This window comes from Eucalyptus grandis, chromosome 6 (genome assembly GCF_016545825.1).
Source record: "Eucalyptus grandis isolate ANBG69807.140 chromosome 6, ASM1654582v1, whole genome shotgun sequence".
Taxonomy (NCBI): domain Eukaryota; kingdom Viridiplantae; phylum Streptophyta; class Magnoliopsida; order Myrtales; family Myrtaceae; genus Eucalyptus; species Eucalyptus grandis.
Genome location: NC_052617.1, coordinates 39031214 through 39043212, shown reverse-complemented (window position 1 = coordinate 39043212; position 11999 = coordinate 39031214). Strand labels below are relative to the sequence as shown.

Genomic DNA, 11999 nt, shown 5'->3' with positions numbered 1-11999 from the left:
TTTGGGCGTCTTAATTTTTATACTTTTTATCCCAAAGTAATGTCATAATACACTCAGTCGCATTCGCCCTTTGATGTCAATTCTAATTTCCATAACATCAGTTGTAATCTATCTTTTTGATTTTTCAAAAGCTGGGATTTTTATTGAATTGATCTTGTGCATTGGTCTTGCCCAAAATTAACCAAAATATATGCATACCCATAACTCCTAGCGAATGGAATTAGGAGGAAAGAGACTCCGTATTTATTCAATTTCGGAAAAAATAAAGGTATCTGGACTTTGTGCTATACACAACAGAGAGAAAGAGAGAGAGAGAGAGAGAGAGAGAGATTTAATATTTTGTCAAATTTTAATCAATCGCTGTGGTGACCGGCGGCGCGTTGGTTGTGATGGGAGCGCCTCAGCCGGTGGCCGGTGGACGCGTGGGGCTTGTCGTCCTCCTCCAGAGATGCGCCTCCGTGATCCAGCACTTCCTGTTGCTCGGCCTGGTCCTCAACGTAGACGTACTCCGTGTTGGAGCCGGGGTTCGTCTCCCCCGACTCGGATTTAGTCGTCCCCGACACCGAACGGTTGATCGAGCCGTGGCTCCTTCCCTCCTGCAGAGACCACCCGCTATATCTCGTCAGAAAATGCGTCTTCTCTCCACCGTGTGTATGCTCATTCTCAATTTGATAAGCTCGACACCTTCTTTTTACCCCTAAGTTTCTTACCGAGCATGCCTGGTGGGCAATGCTCGACCGTCAAAGCATCGATTGCACTCACTACTCGAGATTGGTAAGACGACGCACTCGACAATCTCGAACCTCGCTCTAATGATGACAATGAAAGCGGGAAAGATAGTTATCCTGAGCAAGGAAAATTTCTGTACCTTGAAATTAAAATTCTTAGACTGTGAGGCCAGGTACTGCATGGCTCGAGAGAAGGCGACCTGCGCGAATTCCGAGGTGTATTGCCAGTAGAAAGACGCAAAGTCCCACGCCCTCGCCTCCCACTCGACCAGCTTCATGTCAATTTCCCTCTCGTGCCTCGCCATGAACGGATGCAGCAGCGCGTCGTAAACGTACCCAGTTCCCTACCATTTTCAAGAGCAGAAAATGCAAGAAGATATCAGATTGAATTCACCTCCTTTTTGCAAAGGAAGGAAAATCTTATGTTGTCGTCAGAAAGAAACAGCCTTCTTTGGACAATTCAAGGGCTTGGTGGGTGGGGTTTTTACCTTGGTTTTTGGATGCCACAAGTAGATGATGAAACCGAGCTTCAGCTCCCAATACATCGGAAGCCTTCAACCGAAAGAAGAAAGGCAACAAGAAGGAAACGTTTGAACGTATAGGAGGGGGTACATAAAAGTCATGGAATGCTCTGATGGAAAATGGTTCTGCTTACCATGAGATCAACACATCGGCAATCCTTTCCAGGACCGTGAACATCGCCAGGATGATCCTGCAAACATTCGATACTCGCACAGATTAACATTCCCTGCGCTTCGTTTATCCTCAAGAAGGATCGGGAACATGGAGACAGAGGAAAGCAGAACAAGGAAAATCGACTCAATCTAGTCGAAGCAATCATCATCAAAGCAATGTCCTCGAACCAGAACTCGAATCCTATCTGCCGGATTCATTGAATTGCAGTAGAAAAAGAATGGCAACGAGACATCAACTCCTATATGCGATATGGTTCGATGTAATTCGAGCATTCTCGCTTAAAAGATAAGTAAATAATTCAAAGGCACTGTGGATCAAAGAAGGGTTATTTCCCTCACCAGTATTGACACCAATGCCTGAGTTCCTCAATCTGCACCCTGTTCTTCTCCACCACTTTGTAACACTGGAATGCTGGGTACGCATACCCGAAAACCAATCTGCCATATCGATGAAAACCCAACACGAGAAAGCCAATCAAATTCCAAAGAAAAAACATTTTCTACTCTCTTCTTTTACATTACCAAAAGGAGGTGGGAAGGTGGTGACATAAAGAAGCGATTTTACAGAAAAAGATGGTGGGCATACAAAAGGCATCGGGTGATGAAATTCCCCAGCATTCTCAGATCAACGCACGCGGGTCGTCTGGCGCCCCGCTGAAGCTTTCTGCATTGCAAACGAGAATCTCGGTCATCACCGCATCGTCCCGTTTCGCGGGCAAAGAAAAAGAATGACTTGGGAAAAAAGGCACAAAAGACAATTGAATTTTAAGCCGCGGGGGCAAGCTTGTTGGAGGAAACCAAGAATGTCCAAATGCTTCCGAGACGAGAAAAGCGGCAAAAAAGAAACGAAAGCAGACCGTGCATACCAGAAAGAGAGAGAGAGAGAGAGAGAGGCTAATCGCAGGCAAAGTTAAAACGGTGAAAACGCGCTGGAGATGCTTGGGAAGCGTGTAGGGAGATTAAGGATCTCTTTGATTGGTGCTCGGGGCGTGGAAGTAGGGGTTCGTTTATCTATACATGACAACGATTCAGTAAAATTCGAGAGATTAGATTTACACGGGGCAAAATGGCGTCCGGCAAAATGACTCGTTTCGCAAATTCATGTTGCTAAATAGAGCCAATGAAGGACGAAAAAACAGACGAGGGGCATTTCTTCCACACGGGCAGAGAAAAGAGAGAGAGAGAGGGAGAGGGACATAAAAATAGGCGAAGACAAATTCACGAATTTAGCAAATCCAAACCGGTACGACCAGAGAGGAAATCTACGGATTCTTCGAAGTGTCTGTTGGGGCGGTTATTTTTCCCTTCCCGGTCTCTACCTTGTCTTCCTTTTCAGGTGGCAAATCCGTCAAACCGTCATGGTAAAGCGCGGGAGGCGGGTAATTCGCATGCGCTGGTGCTGCTCCATCCTTTGAAAAGAAATGGATGGTGGAATCCGGCCGTGCAATGGCGGCACTATCTTTATGGTTCAACTTCTATGCAGTGTTGTATTGTAGTTGTTCATATACTCGTTGAAAAGAATTTTTAAAGTTAAGGACACAAAGGCTCGTCCCAAGATGGCAAGAATCGACAGATAAGAAGAAAAAGAAGTAAAGTAAATTATGTTTTTGATAATTCATTGATGAAACATAACTGTGCACGATCAAAAAATTGTCAGGATCTTTAAGATGCCTATGAGAAAAAAAACTTACCCTTTTTCGAGTTTTCCTCATTTGGCGATCAATAAGTACAAAATTCTTTTCTTTTATGTTCGTTGAAAATTACAAATAATGTAATATAAATATAATCTAATGACACTGGATAAACACTCACTAAAAAAGGTTTTGTAATTTCCAACATATTGTCTTTCCCGTGCTGAATATAATTAATGAAATAAAAATCGAGACTTTATTAATTAAACATGGTTAATTAGTACCCAAAAAGCACTATTTAATAAAACCTTTTATAGTAATCGACAATCATTTATTACGTAAATATCAATCGAATGTGACGTACAACCGAAAAAAAAAGAAAATCGAATGCGATACAAGAAGAGATAATCAAATTAAGTAGATAAAAAAAAAGGGTTTAAAATTGGATAATTGGATCGAATTGCCCCAATTTTTACGATCTCGAGAGATCATCAACCATCATATCAAAAAATATAACAGGCCAGAGATAAAATATTATTTCAGGTCTGAAACAAAGAAAATCCGAAAGGGGGAAAAAGGAAAAATAAATGCTGCTTCGTCCTCCCTGCTTAGCAGTTGCGGTCCGACCACTCCCCCTCTTCCGTCGTCGCCGGTACGTCGCCGTCGCCGTCGCCGTCGTCCTTGTCGAGGTTCCACTCAATGGCGACGCCTGTCTGTATTTCTTGGTCATTTCTCTCTGCCGTTGTTCCCGAATTGCTGGCTGAATGAGCTTAATCGGTGATGTTTTGCATGGCTTCCTTGCTCGCCGCTCGCGGTCCGTTGTTCGATCGTTCAGGACGAGATTCGGTTTGAAATGTGAATTTGGAGTCATGGGTCGTGAATCCCTCACTTCGAAAGCCGCTAATTTTCGAATCTGCAACGTGTCCGGGTACGTAGAGCCGCTCGGCGATTGATGACCCATTTGATAGCAGGAGCTCTGTTCGCTGATCTTGTCGTTTCCATCTTCAGCTGTGCCACCGAATTGCTCGAAGTTCGATCGGAAGATCCTGCATTGCATGTTCTGTTCATTCCTGGGAATCCAGGTAATTTCCCCTTTCTTCGTGCTTCTTGTTTACGGTTGCTCGTAGTTCTTGATTTGTGTTTGCTCATGGGAATTGTCGCTCTGGCTTGGTGGCTGTGATAGGTATTGTTACATATTACAAGGACTTTGTTGAGTCGCTGTATGATCAGTTGGGAGGAAGTGCATCTGTTACGGGCAAGGATTTTTTTTTTTTTTTTTCAATTCTCTTGTGTGCATGTGTTTTGTGTGGTCTCTGTTCTTATTGATTTTTGTGTGCTTGATCTTCAGCTGTTGGCCACATATCCCATTCCAAAAAGGTACTTTTGCACTGTTTATGATGGATCTTCAAGCTCTCTGCTTTGGCACCTTATTTTTAATTTGGAACTTTGCCATATTTCTGCTGCTATCAGTTCTTGGTTCCTACTACAGTGTTCTTAGTTATTATTGAATCAACATTTGCACATTTTGAACAGTGGATGTTGCAATTCCGTATGGATATTGATACTGCATGACCTAACACGCAATTTTATATTTTCTGCAATACCCCTAATTTAATTTATATCCTTGCTTCACTTTGCAAATGGTGGTAATTAATTAATTTTTCCCAACAGGACTGGGAGAATGGAAGGTTCTTCTCATTACAGGAGCAAATTGACCATAAGGTAGGTTTTTGCTTTATTAATTGATTTTAAGCATGTATTAGACCACTAGGAGAGAGTTATGGCATTTTTAAATTTTAAAACATTAGCTAGAAAGGATAGAAACTATAACTTGAATAATCCATGTTGAGATGCCTGGTTCCTTTTAGTGGGCTGCGAGACTTCCGATCTTTACCTTTGAATCTTTCGAGCAGTCTAGTCTTTTTGGCCCATTATTAGTCTAGGAAGTTTAGCATCTTAGAAACTCTCTCTAGAATGGCAATCCTGAGTCTAACAGTACCTTATTATTTATCTATTCTGTGGCAAAGTACCTTTTCCCTAACTTTGGATTATTTCAACTGAAAGCTTGGTACTTATCCACTTCACCTTTCTTGTGTCTTAGGATAATTGTTCATGATGTTATTTTCATTTAATCCTTCTACAGGTGGAATTCATGAGACAGGAAATGCAAAATTCCAGAACTCCTTTATTACTGGTAGGGCTATCTTGGGTTAATTGATAAGACTTACTTTCTCAGTTTCTCAGCCCATACATTACTAAATTGCAAAATGTGCAAGGACCAATCAAAAGCTTGTTGCTATAAACCTAACGAGCCCCCTGACAATTCCTTTATAAGGAGCATGAGAAGAAATTTCAGTCCATAACAATATTAGGGCCTTCATGTGCAAATTTACTGGTATTATACTTTTGGCTGAAAGGTGTCGCAAAAGTAAAGCTACCATGTTAGTTTAATTAGTTACTATCCATAAAGTCCATCCAGAATTTAGTAAATCATTCTGTCTACCTTCCTTCAGGAAGTGTTCCTTTGTAATTCTTTTCATAAAACAAGCTTGTTTGGCATCGGCTGCAAGTGAATTTATCAAATGTTGTTGCCTTGAAGGGAATTCTGCAGTAAAAAATTTTAATTTGCGCGTCAACAGAAGAACGGAACAGATATACCTGTAAAGATGGTCTGCATAATTTCTTCTATCGCCAAGGACAGTTTCACCATCACTTTAAGTAGTGTTATAATAGAGTTATTGCGATTAGTATTTGTGAAATCAATAGAGTAGTGGAACTGCATGGAGTTGAGCATGTGTCGTACTTTCTACAAGTGTGAAGAAGGATTTCTGGCGTACATTAATCTGGTTTAGTTTAAGCTTCTTCTCTTCATGGTAAAACATACATAATTGTACTTTGAAGCTTGAGTTTCTCAAGCAGACAACCTTAGTGTAGATTCAAAAGCTCAAATGGTCTAAAAAGTTTAGTGTATTCTGGAGTATGAGGAACTTCATTTGTACCATAGAGCTTTATTTTCCTTATCTTGTTTGAATTAACAGTGTGGATCGTTGCCGGATAAGCTCTCAGATATTTGAGATCTAGGACATTTAAAGTTGATTCAATTACACAGCTTTTGTTTATTACCAAGTTTTAGCGTTGTGAGAATTATTAGTGATAGGAGGCCCTTTCTTGATCATTCTTGTTCTGATAGTTATCAGCACCATGATATTCTCTTATGACATGCAAGCATTTTAAGAATGATTTATGAGCGATGAGGACAAAATTCTGATGTCTCAACATTCTTACTTTGTTGCTTTCATTTTCGACCGATAAAGTATTACATAATGTTATGGATCAATTCCTATGTGTAACTATGTATGGCACATGTTATTGGCTATTTTATACTGAAACAAATTCTGGATACTTATTCTTCATAGTGACAAAAATGGCACACGCACATGCACATGTGTGTTAATAGTGAAAAACAGTTTTAATAAAGGAAGAAAATTTGAGATTTCAGTTTTGCAGAACGAGGAAGATTAATTAGAGTTTGGAATCCATGAAAGATTTACAGGGTAACATGATTATGTGTTGATCAATTTAATTTATCATTTTGTGCATTTTTTTGTTATTAATCTTACAGCAAGTGTGGGCTTTTCGCAGAATTTTGTGGAGAAAGTTTGAGGTTGAATGTTGTTTTTGGGTTTACTTTATTATAAAGAGAGATATTCTGAAGGGGATTTCGTCCCTGAAAAAATGAGGAAAGATCTTTTGCTCTCTTCTGACCTCTAATCAATGGCATGTTATGTTACTCATAATTCATACTTGAAGGTTGGGCACTCAATTGGTTCATATATCTCTATGGAGATCCTCCGGAAGTGCCCTGAGAAGGTGAATTTACTGTCACTTGATGATTTACAACCTATTAAGTTTCTCATAATGCTTTTAATTTGAAGAGGCAGGCTCCTGATTCTTTGGCTTTGCTAGGTCACGTATTGTATTGGACTATATCCATTTCTGACATTGAACCCAGGGTCCATGAAGCAGTCTATGATTAAGAACATTTCAGCGTAAAGCTCTTTCCTTGTCATGAGTAACATAATGATTCTGTCATTTGTTTTCTACAGAAAGTGGTGGATGTCTTCATTGCCTTACCTTTTTCCAGTACCCTTTACTACTAAGCGATATCTTTGCATCATATCACAAATATTTACCTACATGATTTTCGCTATTCTATATTTGCCATAGGCCTGGGGTTAGTTTGCAGTTCTCCTTCAGCTCTTTAATATATGTACAAACTATATTGCTCTGTAGTCCTAATGATTAACTGTTTAAGTAATTTTGTCAGGGCAAGTCCTGCATCTTTTCTTTGCTTTATCCAGTGCTACTAGGAACCAAATCCTCCATGTTTTTATTTTTGGTAAGACCATTACTGATTCAGTCAGTGGGTCTGATGTTGCACAGTCTTGAGTTTCAGGTCCTCCATCATCTGTGCAGCTGTGAGCCTTATCGTAGCGTCATTGGGTTCATTGCCAAGTAGATTTTCCAGGTTTATTGTTGCAAACTCCCTTGGAAAATCGTGGTCTCCATTGGCTATTAAGGCTACATGCACTCATTTACTGCAGGTGATGTTAGCTCTTCTCGACTTAAAGTACTACCCTCTCTGAATCCCTATTGGTGGAAATCGTCACAATCTTTTGTTGAATATCAAATTCACCGTAATGGCATGCTGTTTGTACTTACTGATAGTTTACTTCATTTTTACAGTATCATACAATGCGGAATGTGCTCTTCATGGCAATGACGGAATTTAAACAGGTTAGTGTTCCATAATCACATTTCCTAATTCAAAAGCAAAATCAATGCAAGTACTAATAAATTCAGTGTTCCATCAGGTTGGAGAAGTGAAGTTTTGCTATTTCTTTATCAAAAATCAGTGTAGTCATTTTTCTGATATTCAAGCTAGGCTTTGCCAACTGTGCTTTTCCTTAATGAAGCCACAAACACTGTGTTTTCACTTCATCTTCTGGAAGCATTATGATCCTTGCAAAAGATTTACTCCCTTCACGGAACTTAGATACCAATTCTAGTTGCCTAAAGCTTCGCAGTCGCTCTGGTGCACCCCGAAGTTGTTCCATACCCCATTTTTTTCTCTTTGATAATTTGTTCTATACTACATCGAAACTACTACCATATAGATCTGGCTTTGCTTTCTGCAGCATCAGATAAAAGAGATAAATCAACTTTGTAGCTAAAATGAGAGGCCTAGACTTCTGGTTATAGAGTCGCTTTAAAGATAGATAATCCTCTTACGCTCATAATGTCCGACTGAAACATTTTGGAAGTCTCATTTAACTAAGTAAAGTTTTCTTAAATTTCTGGGGCCGGTTAACCTGGTCTATATTCTTATAAGACGGTTCACCTTTTTCTATTTCCACTGTCCACAGAACAAATATTGACTCATTTTGCTCAAATGTTTCTCGTCATTGCTTGAACTTTTGGGGTTTCCACACATTTCTCAGGTGCCTGGTGAAGCTTATTCATTTAGACAGTAAGAAGGAATCATCTATAGTTCTAGCTTATGTGGGAAAGTAGTGGTAGTATGCATATGATAATCATGTTGGTGGGATGTTTTTTAAGCCAATTTCACCCAATCATTTAAAGAGAATCGCCTCTTGTTTCTCTATTAGATATTGGGCTACTTGTAGTATTTCCTGCATAGAGAGACAATGAAATGAAAGCCCGTGCTGACCATTGTAGTCCATGTCAGCTTCCAGAAGTACCAGATTGGGCATTTCTGAGAGCAAACAGGGAAAAAATTGCATTTCTGTTTGGCCTTGATGATCACTGGGGCCCGCTGCATGTGCTTGAAGAGGTAAATCTTAAAAGATCTCATAATGGACCAGGACTTACGTGGTGAATATGTGCACAGGCAGAGTTATTCTCATGATCGCTTTTTCACTATTAAATGTCTTCAACAGTGAATGATCATAGCTTCATGTCATCACTCATGATTATAATTTCATGCTTGAAGAATTTATGATCTCGTGGTTATTTGTTATTCTAATGCTACAGAGCTGTTCTCAAACTATTTGTAGGTGGCTAAAGTGATTCGTGAGCATTCCCCTGTGCTTTGATGTAATCAATGGCAATTCTCACTTTTTTGTTTTTCTTTTTTTCGTTGTAGATATCCAAGACGATCCCTGAAATTACTTTAGCAATTGAAAGGGAGGGCCATGCTCATTCTTTCTGCTGCACAGAGGCTGGATCAGTTTGGGTAGCTGAGCATATTGTGAGCTTGATCAAAGCCAGGATATTGACTTCGAACCAACGGATCTAAATTCAACAAAAAGACCTTGATCCGGTGAGTTGAGTTTCATAGTACCTTCTTGAATAATATGTACAGGGGGGAGGAGTCGTTACTAGACATGTAAAGTGATCTTTCTGTCTAAATTCTGACTCCCGTAGTGTCTGCCATATATTCGAATTGAACATTTTGTTATTGACAGTATCCAACTCAAATTGCTTTGCCATGCCACCAGTTGGTCAATGGTTGCATGTGGTACAGAAGTTCAAGTCTGAGAATGTGAATTCTTGTCCGTCTGTATTGCTAGTTTACTTTAGTTTCATCATGTCTAGGCTATGTACACTCGGATTGGAGGATTTGGCTGTTTATATCCCTACAAATTTTTTGCATGCTATATTGACTTCAGTGTGCAAGACATTGGTTCTCCACCCCCTTCACATGAAAAGAAGAGAGGGTACACCACAATTCTTTTTCCCTGGTATTGACTTCAATTATCAAGATTTTGGTCTGGAAGCATCTCCAGCCCCTTGACATGGGAAGGAAAAGTGATCATAGGAGGCATCGATGACTGTTCAAGGACCACTTTAAGTTCACAGATACTGCAGAGAATATGTGACCGGGCATAATGCACTGATATTGCAGAGAATATGGGACTAGGCATAATGCAAATTATGCAATGACATGGAAGGATTCAGTAAATTAGCTCTTTAAGGTTCTGCTAACCATTTAATTGGTTTGGCTGATAATTAAGGACACCCTTGCCGGTAAAACCAATTTCACAGTGATATCAAGGAACTTGGGATGGGAGTTCATCGTTGTAGAGAAGGCACTTTATGCAGGTTCGAGTCAGCTGTTTCATTTGTTAAGTTGCTTTCTGGGACTTACTTTTTATCACTGTTGAGGGATATATGCAAGTGGGTTGGGCCAATACATTGTGTCTACGCCCCTCAACTCCAATACCTGTACATGCCGAAATGGCTTGATGTGCCTGTTCGATGCCCTTGTGTCGGCACACGGTGTCTCAAGTAATTGAACTGCTATTGCATTTGCCTGGTCTACTGTTAGAAAAAAGAAGAAATAGAAATCTTCATAGAATTCCTTTACTGTGATCAACTTTCAGATCATGTGTTCCGAACAGGCCTTTCTGGTTATCCTTCCTTACCAATTTACAGCAATTACACCCACCGGTAGGCAGCTGTGATGGTTCAGGGCTTGCTCCTTATCGCCAAGGTTGCAAGTTCGAATCTTTAGGTGCTAGCGTTTTAAGTGGGGGGTCATGATGGTGGGGTTTTGTGCTAATCTCCCCCAAGGTATAGGGGCCTGGTCCTTTGGTGCTATCCGGGCACGGGGGGCCTGTGGTGGAGTCTCGGTTACCAAAAAAAAAAAAATCACAGCAATTATTGTTAAACTTTGCCTTCACTCCATTCTTGTGCTATTTTAGTACGTAGATAGACATGACAAATTCGACAAAACAACAGTTTCATTATTTCCCCGCGAAAGCTAAAGATTCTCAGCTCTGAATAGAAGTTTTGTTCTCTGATATCCACAACATTAAGGTACGAATAAGAAGCATCATTTGACTATTTGTGCTGAATTTGCTGATTCACGGGTTTGGGTTTCTCTCTGAAAACACAGTTAAGAGTTTCACGCAAGAATATCTTCATATACGCAAGTCACAGAGTAGTTCCATCGACTGGTATCAGAACAATGGAGTTTGTTGGTAATATCGAATTGTGTAAGCTTTACAGTGACAAAATAGAAGATCAAAATTTAGCAGCATATAATGACATCTTATCACAGAAAGAGACGGAGGACGAGCTCATTGTGTTGGCTTGTTCTGCCCCGTGACATTCTAGACTTCTATACCTGCCTGACATCTTGCTTAACAACCTCAATTATAGCTTAGTTCTTTGGGGACATATCGCCCGCCAAAAAGAGAAAACCAATGGAGTGTGTAATGGAATGTTTATGCACATGAGGAACAGTAGTACAATTAGATGTCAAATGAAAAGACTTGCGGGTACGGATGAATCGTCTTTCGGCTCCAACATGCTCTCTCTCTCTCTCTCTCTCTCTCTCTCTTTGTCTGGCTTTTGTGTATCAGGTTGGAAGTGCAAGCCGAACCTGCTGATTTTTGTCCTGAAAATGCTGTATCTGGTACTCGCTTGCTAACCTTGCAAGGACAATAATTTCGAAAAGATTGACATGAGGAAACGAAAACAAGCATCGTTCAGTCAAAATCCAAAGGCCGGCCTTTTTTGGAGCGTCCTCCATCACATCCAAGTTCAAAAAAAAGAGAAAAGCTCATTGGTCGAAGTGATTTTATGTATACTTGTGCGTATAATATACGCATCTCTCAAATTAATATGGTTTTGTGGGGGAAATTCAACGCCCCTTTGCAGGATGATAACGACAAGAAAAGGGAGAAATGAATGTAGCCCGTTTACGTCGGCAGACGCCCAAATTATCGAAGCGGGAACGTGCACGGAAGAATCATCACCTGTAAGGATCGCGGGTTGGCCCAAAATTTGAAGTGAGCTGCCCCTGCTGATTTAACGGATCGTTTCATTTAAAAATGCATATAATGCAATTTCCTGCATTCCCAGATCATTCCACTGATGTGTCAGTTTCTTAGCTGCTTCTGAAATTCTTCTCTTGT

General features: G+C 40.3%; 2 protein-coding genes across 6 annotated transcripts; one reads left to right on the top strand and one right to left on the bottom strand.

Annotated features, from left to right (window-relative positions):
- Positions 1-220: 220 nt before the first annotated feature.
- Positions 221-2138, bottom strand: LOC104447151 (putative HVA22-like protein g). 2 transcript variants are annotated; one of them, XM_010060932.3, is made up of 6 exons: positions 2010-2138; positions 1763-1861; positions 1384-1440; positions 1217-1280; positions 869-1072; positions 221-596 (listed from the first exon to the last, which is right to left on the bottom strand). In XM_010060932.3, exons 1-6 carry the CDS (start codon positions 2039-2041, stop codon positions 354-356), a joined length of 699 nt encoding a protein of 232 aa, XP_010059234.2. In that variant the 5' UTR covers positions 2042-2138; the 3' UTR covers positions 221-353. The 2 variants fall into 2 exon arrangements, with proteins under 2 accessions (XP_010059234.2, XP_010059226.2); XM_010060924.3 differs by lacking the exon at positions 2010-2138 and having other exon boundaries at positions 1763-1999.
- A 1416-nt stretch (positions 2139-3554) lies between these two features.
- LOC104447166 (lipid droplet-associated hydrolase) lies at positions 3555-10443 on the top strand. 4 transcript variants are annotated; one of them, XM_010060944.3, is made up of 14 exons: positions 3555-3706; positions 3890-3982; positions 4063-4136; positions 4238-4309; positions 4403-4431; positions 4726-4776; positions 5198-5248; positions 6865-6924; positions 7021-7103; positions 7511-7658; positions 7801-7851; positions 8804-8908; positions 9221-9397; positions 9747-10443. In XM_010060944.3, exons 1-13 carry the CDS (start codon positions 3642-3644, stop codon positions 9371-9373), a joined length of 1035 nt encoding a protein of 344 aa, XP_010059246.1. In that variant the 5' UTR covers positions 3555-3641; the 3' UTR covers positions 9374-9397; positions 9747-10443. The 4 variants fall into 4 exon arrangements, with proteins under 4 accessions (XP_010059246.1, XP_039171640.1, XP_010059264.1 ...); XM_039315706.1 differs by lacking the exon at positions 9747-10443 and having other exon boundaries at positions 9221-9734; XM_010060962.3 differs by lacking the exon at positions 9747-10443 and having other exon boundaries at positions 3585-3743; positions 9221-9734.
- The last annotated feature ends 1556 nt before the right edge of the window (positions 10444-11999 follow it).